The following is a 14,057-nucleotide window of genomic DNA, read 5'->3' as shown; positions in this document are numbered from 1 at the left end:
CTTGCCAGAACTCAGGCTTTCCAGCAACAACCAAATCCTGCATACTGCTGTTATCTTTGTCTCCCTTTCACACTCTCTATTTCTAGCTTTCAGCTTCTTTGTGAACTTCAATCTAGTAAGTACTTTATAATTTTTCTCAGTCTAGCGACTTCCTATTTGGAAACTTGAAAGCCCTTATTCTTTTTGGTTTCTTGCGGGTTAAGATAACTAGAATGAAGTTTTTCTTGCACCATTTCATGCTGTTTTTTAGCTTCACTGTGTCTTTGCATGCTGTCTTTGGTTTGACTAATGATGGGGTGGCCTTGTTGTCACTCTTGAGGCTCTTGACATCTGTGCCATCTTCCATAAGCTCAAGTTGGAATAGTTCAGATTCCACCCCATGTGAATGGGTTGGCATAGAATGTGATAGTGAGCAAAATGTGGTCTCTTTTAACCTCACTGATCATGCCATTTTTGGTCAACTTGGACCTGAAATTGGCCACTTGAGACAGTTGCAGACGATTGATTTGAGTATTAATAATTTCTCTGGCCATATACCACAAGAACTAGGCAATTGTAGTGCCCTTGAGTCCTTGGATTTGTCTTCAAATTGTTTTACAGGAGAAATTCCTGAATCTTTATTTCAAATTCCAGGTCTGCAATATTTGTATTTGAACGTCAACAATTTAAGTGGTTCAATTCCTAGTATTGTTGGTGAAATGAGTAAGGTTCTGACTTTATCATTATATGGTAACAGTTTATCAGGTACCATTCCTGAGTCTATTGGGAATTGCAGTACACTGGAAGTGCTTTACTTGAATGACAACAAACTCGAGGGATTTTTGCCTGAGAGTTTAAACAATCTTGAAAACCTTGTAGAATTAGATGTCAACAATAACAGTCTTGTAGGTCACATCCCTTTTGGTTCTAGTAAATGCAAGAATTTGAACAGTTTGGTTTTATCATATAATAGTTTTAGTGGGGGCATTCCACTAAGTTTGGGTAATTGTACAATTTTAACCAAGCTAGCAATTGTGCACAGCAATTTAACACGTTCTATCCCTTCTTCCTTTGGCCTACTAGATAAGCTTTCCTATCTTTACCTTAATGAAAATAATTTTTCTGGGAAAATTCCACCGGAATTAGGGAACTCTAAGTCCTTGAAAACCTTGAGGTTACAAGAAAACCAGCTTGAAGGTGAAATTCCGGATGAGCTGGGAATGTTGAGTGAATTACAGGATCTTCGACTGTACACCAACAATCTAACCGGTGAGATTCCGCTTAGTATTTGGAGAATTCCTAGCCTTGAGTATCTTTATGTGTATAGAAATTCTCTTAATGGGGAGCTACCTTTGGAGATGACTGAACTCAAACATCTCAAAAATATATCTTTGTTTGAAAACCAGTTCTCTGGAGTCATACCTCAAAGTCTGGGAATCAACACTAGCTTGATTCACATAGACTTTACCAATAACAAGTTCACAGGTGGAATCCCACCGAACCTTTGCTTTGGGAAGCAATTAAGAGTTCTTGATATGGGTCACAATCAATTTCATGGTCGCATTCCTTCTGATGTCGGGAGTTGTTCGACTCTCTGGAGAGTTAGATTCGACAAGAATCATCTTTTCGGCCTTCTGCCAGAATTTTCCCATAATCCGATTCTCTATTTCCTGGACATCAGTTCAAATAGCATCACAGGAGTCATTCCATCGAGCTTGGAGAACTGTACAAATGTTGCTTCAATTGATCTTTCTGGGAACAAGCTTACAGGGCTTATACCTCCAGAGCTGGGAGACCTCGTAAATCTTGAGAGATTGAATCTGTCACGCAACCATTTGGAAGGTTCTTTGCCACCTCAGCTATCACATTGTGGAAAACTAGTAATTTTCGATGTGGGATTCAATTTGTTGAACGGTTCTATTCCATCCAGTTTGAGCAATTGCAAAAGTCTATCCACTTTGAGTTTAAGAGAAAACCACTTTAGTGGGGGCATTCCAACTTTTTTACCGGAACTGGAGAATCTTAAAGAGCTACAAATTGGTGGTAATCAGTTGGGAGGTGAGATACCCCCATCAATTGGAGGATTGCAGAGTATACAATATGTGCTGAATCTCAGCAATAATGGATTGACAGGTCAAATTCCTTCAGAGCTGGGGAACTTGATGTATCTAGAACGACTGGATATATCAAGCAACAGCCTGACAGGAACTTTGGCTCCCCTTGCTCATATCCGATCATTAGTGGCTATTAATGTTTCATACAATCTCTTCACTGGTCCAGTACCAGAATCACTGGTTGCGTTGTTGGGCTCATCTGCATCATCGTTCGTGGGCAATCCCAGTCTTTGTGTCAATTGTGTTTCATCCAGTGGCTTAACTTGTGCTGCAAACACTAACCTGAAGCCTTGTGATCAGCACGTAAGCAGTCAACAAGGCCTTAGGAAGGTTAAAATTGTTTTAATAGTCCTTGGATCTTCGCTGTTTCTGGTTTGTTTGCTTCTTGGACTAATTTGTTTTTTTCGATTGCATAGAAGGCTAAAGCAGGAAACTGAGATCTCTGCTTTAGAAGGCTCATTTTCAATATTGAACAAAGTGATGGAGGCCACTGAGAATCTGAATGACCAATATATTATTGGTAGAGGAGCCCATGGATTTGTTTATAAGGCCACATTGGATTTAAACACAGTTTTCGCTGTGAAGAAGGTTATGTTTGGAGGGCATAAGGCGGGGCGCTCGAGTATGATTAGAGAAATTCAAACTATTGGGACAGTCAAGCACCGAAATTTGGTGAAATTGGAAGAGCACTTTTGGCCAAGGAAGGAATACGGTTTATTGTTTTACAGATACATGGAAAATGGGAGTCTTCATTATGTTTTACATGGAGCTAATGGACCACCAACTTTAGAATGGAAGGTTCGGTATAATATAGCAATTGGAACAGCTCATGCATTGGAATATCTTCATCATGATTGTGATCCTGCGATCGTGCACCGAGATATCAAACCAGAGAATATACTTTTAGACTCTGAGATGGAGCCTCATATATCTGATTTCGGAATTGCTAAGCTCCTGGATCAGTGTCCTGATTCAACATCATCCATCTCAGTGGCGGGGACGATTGGTTACATTGCACCAGGTAAATCTTCAAATATTTTTCGAGTATTGGATTTATCCTGAAATTAGATCTTTTAACATCATTTTTTATGATGGTCTTTGACAGAAAATGCATTTACAACAAAAAAGAGCAAGGAGTCTGATGTGTATAGTTATGGGGTTGTTTTACTTGAACTAATAACTAGAAGGAAGCCGTTGGATCCATCATTTATGGAAAATACAGATATTGTGGGGTGGATTACATCTGTATGGAACAACACCAAAGAACTCAATCACATTGTTGTTGCAAGCCTTGTGGAGGAATTACAGGGTTCTAAAATCCAGGAACAAGTAATTAGTGTGCTTTCAGTGGCTTTGGACTGTACCAACAAGGATCCAAGCAACAGACCTGATATGAGAGAAGTTGTTAAACGATTATTGAAGGCGAATCCCCCAACGACACGTAAATATAGCTAGATCTTTAGGGGTTGTTACTTTGTTTTGTTAATGATAGCCTACCCTGATATAGTTTCGCTTTTTATTCTGTGTGTCTAATTCCTCTTAATGTTCCAGTGAAAACCATGTACCTTTTAGACTTATCAATGAGAATTTTAATTTAGACCTTACAACTTTCCTCATTAGATTTTGTCAAATTCTAGCGAACAATAGTTAACTCATGTTCATACGAGATTTTAATTTCATTTTTTGTTACTAAAAGAACAAAATTTTTGCATATAAGATCAAATGTCTACAAAAGAGATTGACTATTCAAAACTCAGATTCCCTGTCCACAAATGTTGAGTTTTCTGGCCGACTTCAAACAGATGAGTTCTTGAAATAAGTTATAGTTTCCTATGAATCATTAACAATTTCTAAGAGACTTTGAAACCCTTCATTCTTTTTGGTTTCTTGTGCTATATTGGTCACTTGAGACAGTTGCAGACCATTGAATTGAGTTTTAATAAATTTTCTGGTAACATACCACAAGAAATAGGCAACTGAGTACTCATGGATTTTTCTTCTAATGGATTTACTATAAATATACTCCCAAACTTTTAGGCTACCATTGGTTTAAAGCTCAAAGTTTTATGCCTTGGTACGTTTTTAGGTCCTACAAATATTGCAGTTTGGACATTTTAATCTAAGGTTGGGAATATTTGTAGCTTTTATAAAGCGAATCATACATCTAAACTATTGTATTAATGCATTAATTATCTATTTTATGCTAAGCATCAAGCTTTAAAAGATTCTATATTAATTAATAAAAAAGGTCTCTCTGAGGGATAACATAATTAAAACTCTCACAATGGAAAGATACTCAAGCTTGTACTCAGACAAATGCAGATATTTCATGTCTAATGATTAAAGTAGGAATCAAACTGAAAGCATGGTAAACTTAATTCATAGTACCATGAAGTTTTTAAGACAAAATTTAATCTGCTAATTACACATCATTCACTTACAAAGCAAATCTTTAGTTACAACTGTGTCTAATAAGGAGATGGTTATCACTAGGTCACTGAGAGGAAGTAAACACAGAAAATAAAAGGCAAAACTATGTCAGGGTAGTTTACCACTTACAAAACCATGTTACAAACTCTGGAGACCTAGCTGTATTTGTGTGTTGCGGGGTGATTCGCATTCAATAATCTCTCGATAACTTCTCTCATATCAGGTCTGTTGTTTGGCTCCTTGTTTGTACATTCCAAAGCCCAAAAAAGCACATCAATTACTTGTTCCTGGAAATTGAAATCCTAAAATTCCTCTATAAGCCTTGAATCAACAATATGATTGATTTCTTTGCTGTTGTTCCATACAGAACTAACCCACCCTACAATATCTGGTTTTTCCAAAAATGACGGATCCAAAGGCTTCTTTCTAGTTATTAGTTCAAGTAGAACAACCCCATAACTATGTACATCAGACTCCTTGCTCTTTCTTGTTGTAAATGCATTTCTGGCAAAGACCTTCATAAAAAATGATATTAAGAGATTTGAATACAAGATAAGTCCAATAATAGAAAAGTTCAGATTAGCTGGTGCAATGTAACCAATTGTCCCCAAGATTGAGATGGATGAAGTTGAAGCAGAAGACTGATCCAGGAACTTAGCAATTCCGAAATTGGATATATGAGGCTCCATCTCAGAGTATAAAACTATATTCTCTGGTTTGATGTCTCGGTGCACTATAGCAGGATCACAATCATGATGGAGATACGCCAATGCATGAGCGGCTCCAATGGCTATCTTATACCGAACTTTCCATTCTAAAGTAGGAGGTCCATTAGTTGCATGTAAAACATCATGAAGACTCCTATTTTCCATGTACCTGTACAATAATAAACCATAGTCCTTCGTTGTCCAAAAGTACTCTTCCAATTTTACCAAATTTCGGTACTTAACTGTCTCAATAGTTTGAATTTCATTAATCATACACGAGCGTCCTGCATTATATGCCCTCCAAACATAACCTTTTCACAGCGAAAACTGTGTTTAAATCAAATGAGGTCTTATAAACAACTCCATGGGCTCCTCTACCAACAATATATTGGTCATTCAGATTCTCAGTGGCCTCCATCACTTTGTTTAATATGGAAAAAGAGCCTTCTACGGCAGAGATCTCAGCTCTGTGCTTCAGCCTTCTACGCAATCGAAAAAAACTAGTCTAAGTAGCAGAAAAACCAGAAACAGTGAAGCTCCAAGGACTATTAAAACAATTTTGATCTTAATCCTAAGGCCTCCTTGACTGCTTAAGTGATGATCACAAGGCTTCAGGTTTCTGTTTCCGGCACAAGTTATGCTACCAGATAAAACACAATTCACACAAAGACTGGGATTGGCCAAGAATGATGATGGAGATGAGAGCAACAAGTCAATCAGAGATTCTGGTATTGGACCTGTGAAGTGATTATGAGAAACATTCACCTCCCCTAAAGATGGCATTTTCCCAAGGGAAGATAATGTTCCTGTCAGATTGTTGCTTCATATATCTAGTCGTTCTAGCTTGTTGAACTTCTCCAACTCTGAAGGAATTTGACCAATCAATCCATTATTTCTGAGATTGAGTGCATAATTCAGATTCTGCAACATTCCAATTGATGCGGGAATCACATCTCCAAAGATATTACCACCGATTAGTAGCTCCAAAAGATTTTCAAATTCAGACCAAAAAGTTGGAATACCTCCAGTAAAGTGGTTTTCACTTAAGATCGAAGTGGATAGACTTTTCCAGCTGCTCAAACTTGCCGGAATTGAAACTTTCAATAAATTGAATGCCACATCAAAAACTTCAAGTTTTTCAGTGTGATAGCTGAGATGGCAAAGAACCTTGCAAATGGTTGTGTGACAGATTCAATCCTTGAAGATTTACAAGGTTTCCCAGCTCAGGAGGTGTAAGTCCTGTAAGCTTGTTCCCAGAAAGATCAATGGAAGCAACATTAGTACAGTTCTCCAAGCTCGATGGAATACACCTGTGATGTTATTTGAACTGATATCCAGGAAACAGAGAATCGGATTGTGGCAAAATTCTGGCAGAAAACCGAAAAGATGATTCTCTTCGAGTCTAACTCTCCAGAGAGTCGAACAACTCCCGACATCAGAAGCAATGCGACCATAAAATTGATTGTGACCCATATTAAGAACTCTAAATTGCTTTCCAAAGTCAAAGATTCGGTGGGATTTCACCACTGAACTTACTATTGGTAGAGTCTTATCTGAATTAAGCTACTGTTGATTCCCAGAGTTGGAGGTATGACTCCAAAGAACTGGTTTTCAAACAAAGATATATTCTTTAGATGTTTGAGCTCAGTCATCTCCAAAGGTAGCTCCCCTGTAAGAGAAATTTATTCAAGGCTAGGAATTCTCCAAATGCTAAGTGGAACGTCACCGGTTAGATTGTTGGAAAACAGGTCAAGATCCTGTAACTCACTCAGCAACCCCAACTCTTCAGGCACTTCACCTTCAAGTTGGTTTGTGTATAACTTCAAGGTTTTCAAGGACTTACACTTCCCTAATTCCGGTGGAATTTACCCAGAAAAATTATTTTTCACAAAGGTCAAGATAGGAAAGCTTATCTAGTAGACAAGAGGAAGATGGGATAGTTCCTGTTATGTTGCTGGCCAAAATGACTAGAGTTTCTAAGCTACTACAATTGCCCAAACTTAGTGGAATCCCTCCGCTAAAACTGCTAAATGACAAATCTAAATAATTCAAATTCTTGCATTTGCCAGACCCTAAAGTGATGCTACCCTGAAGACTGTTATTGGCAACAACTAAATAAACAAGGCTTTCAAGATTGTTAGATTCTCTGGCGAAACTCCCACCAGTTTGTTGTTATTCAAATAAAGCTCTTGCAATTTATTACTACAATTCCCAATACACCCTGGAATAACCATAAAGCTACAACTTCACTCATTTCACAAACATTTCCAGACATTGAACCATTAAAATAGTTGTTATTCAAGTACACAACATTGTTTTAAAAACCGGACCGGAGGGCAACCCGCTCTGATGGCCAGGTCACGGTTCAACCGGTCCAACCGGTTGGATCATCGGTTGAACCAATGGTTTGACAAGTTTAAAATCTAACAAAAACACCCTTGATAATTACCATCAGACCCTATAGGTTTGAAATCTAACTAACGCAACCCTGGCCAAGTGCAAATCGGCGATCGATTGGGAGAGCAGCGGCGACACACCAGGGAGGGTAGATCGGATGATGGGGAGGGCGAATCGGCAGCTAGCAAGTAGAGGCATCGCCAGAAAATGACAGATCGATGGTGGAAGTCAATGGTCGCGGTGGTTTTTTTGGTGAGATGACTGGATTTTCGTGAACGACGGCAAGGGAGCTTGGGAGAAGGTAGATCGGTGGCTGAGGAAGCCTATCGATGCCGGAGAAGGCCAATCGACGCCGGAAAATGGAAGAAAAATCACGCGGCGAAGGTGGATGACGAAACGTCACGTAGCGGCTAGAGATGAAGCATGACAGCGCCGGAGAAAGTCAGAACTCAGAAGGTGGTTTCCTACAATAAGGGAAGGTGAAAGGTCACCAAAAAAGGGGAGGTCATTGCCGATTTGCATTTGGCCAAAGGATGTGTTTGCTAGATTTGAAACCTTCAGGGACTGATGGTAATAATCAGGGGTGTGTTTGTTATATTTTAAACTTTAAACAGTTAAAAAGAGTGACCTGACCCGAAGAAGACCCCGGGTCCCGGTCCAACCGGTTGGACCGGTAGGTCCGATCCGGTTTTTAAAACAGAGGTACACAAACTGTAAACCTGGAACTCGAAACAATGATTCGGGTAATTCCCCATCTAACGAATTGTTATACTGACTCAAGTACTGCAATTATTTCAAGTACTGGAATTTATCAAGAATTTGACCGGTGAAATTATTGTTAGAAAATTTGGGTTAACATTAATTATGATCTGGTTTGATAAAATTAGATAAATGCATAGTCTAATGAGATATCTTAATGGAAAATGCTATCCTTACTCACTTCTTTTACTCACTTTTCTTACTCACCTTTGTTAAAATGAATAAGAGAAGTGAGTAAGAGAAGTGGGTAAGGCTAGCATTACTCTATCTTAATAGACTTATGATCATTCTAGAATTTATCTAATATACTTCATTTATATAATCTAGGTTGACCACTAGTGTAGGCTTGGGCCTATGATGGGCTTAAGATTTTATTACACATTTAATGGTAGGACTCAATAAATTAATATAAATTGGCTAGGTTCCCTTCCCAAAATGCTATTGTACACTAAAACCTATTTGGAAGTTGTCATTTTAGAGCGTTTTTGGAAAGGAAGACCTGTCACTACTTACAAAGAATTCAAGAAATTCAGAAGCTATGGCAGAATCAGGTTCTTCTAATCCTTAGTTTTTAAATTTAGTATTCTATAATCAATATGCAGATTTTTGAATTAATTGATAGAATTTAGTGGAATTCGTGTTAGAATTCCTACAATTATTAGAAGACAAATTTGTTGTGGGGATTTAATTGGATACAAGCAAATCTAAAATCCCTTAAAGCGGAAATAATGCGAACAAAGGACAAACAAATGACCACATACTCAAACACAAGATTTGCAATGGTTCACTCTCTGTATGAAAGTTATATCTGTTTTCTCACTGTGGAATTACACTATGAAGAAGAAGAAAAATTACAAGAATCTCTCAAACTTCACAAATTAGCTCACTCACTCACTACACCCTTTTTAGTGGCTCTCAATCTCTATTGTTGCTTTTCTTTCTGCTTTTTTTTTTTTTTTTTTAACTCTAGGACTTAACAATTTTTTATAGGTAATACATAGGAAAGTATTCCTAATAAGACTCAAATCTCATATTCTAATACGAATTTTATTTTAATTTCTAATACAATTATATTTCTATTCCTAAATTCTACATAAACACATAATAGGAAAACCCATGTCCTAATGCAATACAAATTTGGATTGAATTTGGCTCTACAATCTCAATAAAATCCAAGTACTCAAGTGCACTGCAATGGCCTAGCTCTTCTCGTATATTACCAAAGAAATCGTTAATACTCAAATCAATAGTCTGCAAAAGTTTCAAGTGAATTTCGGGTCCAAGCTGACCAGAAATTGCATAACCTACAAGCATAAGCTGGCCAGAAAATTATAACTTACAAGCACTCACTAGTCTCAGTTAAAAGTTTAGGCAGGGACAAAAAAAAAAAAAAAAAAAAAAAACGGGTTGAATGTTAATGAAGGCAAGGAACCTGAAAACTAGAAAGACAAAGACAACTGCAGGACTAATTCGGGTGTTGTAATCTGATGTCGTTGTTTGAGTTTAAATAGATGATGAAGACGATATTAAATGAATCCAAGACTTAGAACAAGGTTTTACTTTAATGGATGTTCTATCTGGTTTGTGAATCATGTGTAAGATTTTAATCAAAATTAAGTGGCTCAATTTTAGGGGACATTAATATTAATGATTTAATAGCAGATAAATCTTGTCAGTACATCCAGCTATTTTATGGACATACCGAATTTAAGGAAGATATATATAAATTGGTCATCTCTCTACCTATTATGGTTACATATAGAAATACAGATGAAAAACTGATTCCATCTAAGGTTTGTGTAACATCAAGTGAAGGTCAACAGAGAGAAATCAATTGATCTAAGAGATCAATATTGAAAAATTGTTAATGGCATGTTCTTATTCCGCATTAGGTACGCTTCCTAATTGCAATGATTGTGAGAATTGTATGTCCAAGATCCTGAATTATGTTGTTGATGTTTGTTTAAGCATGATGTCTATGCATAATGTTTCTCAAGATTTTCTAATAGCTGGTATCAGAGCACTAGGTTATTGACCCTATAATCTCTCCAGAAAGTTAATTAGAAAGTTTGATTTAATGATTTATTTGAGTATGATGTTTTATGTTATGATTTTGGGTGTTTTCTAATGATGCTTCATATTGATTTGAAACAAATCAACAGTTTTTATGAAGGATTAAATCTGGGTTTTTAAGGGTATAAATATGTGGGTTTTGTATGAAGTTTTTTTTTTTTTTTTTTTCCTAGATATGAAGATTTTATGTTGTTTTTTCAGTTTTATGTTGATTAAGATGTGTAAAAATGCAGAACCCCATGTTTTCTAGCATAAAGGCGCGTCAGAAAGCCTATATTTGGTGGCTGGAAGTTGCAACGGCAGTGGAGGCCCGTAATGGACCTAATGGTGCTGAAGGATGAAGGCGCGTGCCGGTTTTGTGTTTCAGGGACTAAAATAATAGTTTACAGGATATATGGGATTGTATGGTAATTTATCAACAAATTCAATTGATCTACGTGTACCATATATTTTCATTTATACCCCTTGAAAGTCTGATTTGTAAAATAGCCCATAAAAACTTTTAGAACTGATAGATTAGTCCTAAAATGCTATTGAAGTTACTTTTAACAAATGAATGGACTTGATGCTCCTAAATGGTTTCTCATTATGTAATGTCTTATTATAATTGTTGATTTATTAATTATGAATGATTACGGTTCTATTGGTATGATTGATTATTATTGCATACATGAATGTCATGGGATTTTTATGCATTAAGGATTATTATTTACATAAATGTTTTATGTCTTTATATAGTTTGTTAGTCACCAAAGTGGTCAAACTAGAATGATGAATAAATTTACATGCATGGAATTATCAATTATCCATGATATTAATGAAATGCCTATTAATGAAAAATAAGTGGATAAGTTGACGCTCACTAATCATTAGAGAATTTCAGGATTTACCTGAAGGTAAATTAATTATCCTATGATTAGTAGGCATTATGGAGGCATATTGATAGTTTTTGATCAAATATACTTGTATATCCAAAGATAACATGTATGTTTGATTGGAAATGTTGGTTGTCTCATAAAGTTTTTTATTGGCATTTAATTTATGATAGTATACTGTAGTTTCTACCCAAAGGAGAACTGTGGTGTGTTTTTATTGTTTAAATTATTTGAATCTATGACGCAAATATATTTTAATTTGAGCATTTATGTATTATTATCCGCATCATCAACTGTTTAACTTTATTCGCAAGCTTCGTCTGTTACCGTATTTAATGGGTTAAATTTCTCTGAATGGTGCAAACAAATCAAGTTTTATTTAGGTGTTTTGGATCTTGACTTACCTTTACTGGAAGATAAACCTCCCGCTATTACAGATTCAAGCAATGAGGAAAAGATGTTATACCATAAAGCATTGGAATCGTCTAGCAGACCAAGTCTTATGTTTTTGTGAATGACTATTGCCAACAACATTAAGACCACTATTCCATAAACAGAGAGAGCAAATGAGTAACTTGAGTTTGTGGAAGAATGTTTTTGTTTTGCAGACAAATCACTCACTTGTATTTTAACGGAACAACTCACAATTATAAAGTTGATGGGTCGAGAAGGGTGCAAGAGTATACCATTGAGATGACTAATGTTGCAACAAGGTTAAAGACCTTGAGGATGATAGGGGATGACTCATTTTTTGATGCAGTTCGTTCTAAACTAACTTCCTCCGAAGTATGGGCTTTTTCAAATAAGTTATAACACTATTAAGGATAAGTGCAATGTTAGGATAAGTGCAATGTTATCTAATTGGCCAATATGTTTGTTCAGGAGGAAATAAGACTGGAAAATTGAGGGAGTCATTCTATTAACCTTGTGGGTAAAGGAACTAGAATGGGACTGTTCGTCTGGGTAACGACTTGAGGATTCAGGAATGGGTGTTCCTAATGTTTAGAACGGACGTTCCTATTTCTCTCTTTTAACCAATTAAATTCCAAAACAGTCAGTCACTAGAACGGGACTGTTCCTCTAAGGAACGGCTTAAACCATCTCCAACCTATTACACCAATTTGGTGCAATTTTGTACCAAATTGGTGCAAATTTTGGTGTAAAATACTATTCCATCTCCAACCCACAACACCAAATATTACACCAAAAAGAATATTCTTTAGAATATTCTTTTTTTTTCTTTTATTGTAATAATCAACAATTAATCTATTTCACTCATTATTTTTGTATATATTAATTAAATATTGGGATTTATATTTTTATTAAATAATAATTATTTTGAAAATTATACTAATTTAATAAAATTAAGCATTTATTAATCAAATAAACATTACATTTTTGTATATATTAACAAAATTTTATTCAAGGATTTGAATTCTATAACCGATCCAAGCCTATGTGAGTTTTTTCAAAATGAGCAATCAAGAATTATGCAAAAAAGAGCTCAACAACAAGGTCAAGGATCTCAAAATAACTTTAGTTCTTTTCAATGTTTTGATGATCTTACTGGATCCGGAACTAATCTACCGGAATACTAAATTGTTATTTTAGTTTATGTTGTATTTTTTTTTTTTAATTTTAGTGTTTTTAAATTAGTGTTAATTTTTATTTTGAGTTATTGTAGTTTAATATTTGCATTGAATAAAGTCCTATTTTTAATTTTTCTTCATTTTTTGAATTATATCATTATTATGAATTTATTATTATAAATAATAATAAAATTAAATTAAATACAAATAATCAAATTTGGTGTAAAATTTAATGCTCAAATTAACTTAACAAAATTAAAAAAAAAAAAAAAAAAAAAAAAGCAAAATTAAAAAAAAAAAAATTATTGGCGCTTTGGCGTGGGTTGGAGATGCCCTTAAGCATGGAATGAGTGTTCCTATTCAATGGAACGACAGTCTCTCTTTTTGGAATGAGTGTTCTTGTTCCTGTTCTAAAGTTTTGTTTATTCTTTTTATCACGAATGATTGTTGTATGAAATTGTATGTATGCAACTACTTATATTTCCAACATAATACAGGGTTCCCTTATGATCCAACTACAAATTCAACTAAAGATTTTTTGTTTTTGGAAATCATATGAAGGCTCTAATTGAAGGCATAAAGACTTATTGTTTAGTCCTAGTACTGGCTATCATTTGGACTTATTAAAGACTCATTATGTGCCTTCAATTAATTTCTAGGAACCTAGTTTCCCTTTCAAAACTTGATGTTTCTGGATATAATGTTTTTGCTAAATCCTTACTATTCACAACAATGTTGGAATTAAATGTAGCATGCTTAATGAAAGTTCTACTTACTTGTGGTATAAACGTTTGGATCATATATCCAAAGAAGGGTTACAAAGGTTAGTAAAGAATGAGATTTTTCCAAATTTGGATTTTACTGCTCTTGGAATATGTGTGGATTGCATTAAGGGAAAGCAACCCAAACACACTAAGAAAGGTGCCACAAGAAGTTCTTGGCTTCTTGAAATTTTACACGCATCAATATATGTAAACCTTTGATGCTCCATCTTTTAGTGGAGAAAAGTATTTCATAACTTATACTGATGATTTTTCACGTTACGGATATATTTACTTGCTTAATGAAAAATCTCAATCCATGGATGCACCTGAGTTGTACTTAAATGAGGTTGAGAGGCAATTAGATATAAAA

At 35.5% G+C, this 14,057-nt stretch overlaps 1 protein-coding gene and 1 pseudogene across 1 annotated transcript; one reads left to right on the top strand and one right to left on the bottom strand.

Annotated features, from left to right (window-relative positions):
- The first annotated feature begins 212 nt into the window (after positions 1-212).
- On the top strand, positions 213-3,590 carry LOC116144728 (receptor-like protein kinase). The gene is made up of 2 exons (XM_031430165.1): positions 213-3,114; positions 3,199-3,590. Exons 1-2 carry the CDS (start codon positions 213-215, stop codon positions 3,546-3,548), a joined length of 3,252 nt encoding a protein of 1,083 aa, XP_031286025.1. The 3' UTR covers positions 3,549-3,590.
- Positions 3,591-4,678: 1,088 nt separating this feature from the next.
- Positions 4,679-11,868, bottom strand: LOC116144727 (annotated as a pseudogene).
- Between the last annotated feature and the right edge of the window lie 2,189 nt (positions 11,869-14,057).

This window comes from Pistacia vera, unplaced genomic scaffold (assembly GCF_008641045.1).
Source record: "Pistacia vera cultivar Batoury unplaced genomic scaffold, PisVer_v2 Contig454, whole genome shotgun sequence".
Lineage (NCBI taxonomy): Eukaryota > Viridiplantae > Streptophyta > Magnoliopsida > Sapindales > Anacardiaceae > Pistacia > Pistacia vera.
Note: the sequence above shows the minus strand (reverse complement) of the source record. Positions and strands in the feature narration are given on the sequence as shown.

Bases quoted from the DNA above. Each gene is read 5' to 3' on its own strand.
- LOC116144728 (XM_031430165.1), top strand. From the start codon at position 213: ATGAAGTTTTTCTTGCACCATTTCATGCTGTTTTTTAGCTTCACTGTG. The intron at 3,115-3,198 runs GTAAATCTTCAA...GGTCTTTGACAG, and splicing joins GATTGGTTACATTGCACCAG to AAAATGCATTTACAACAAAA.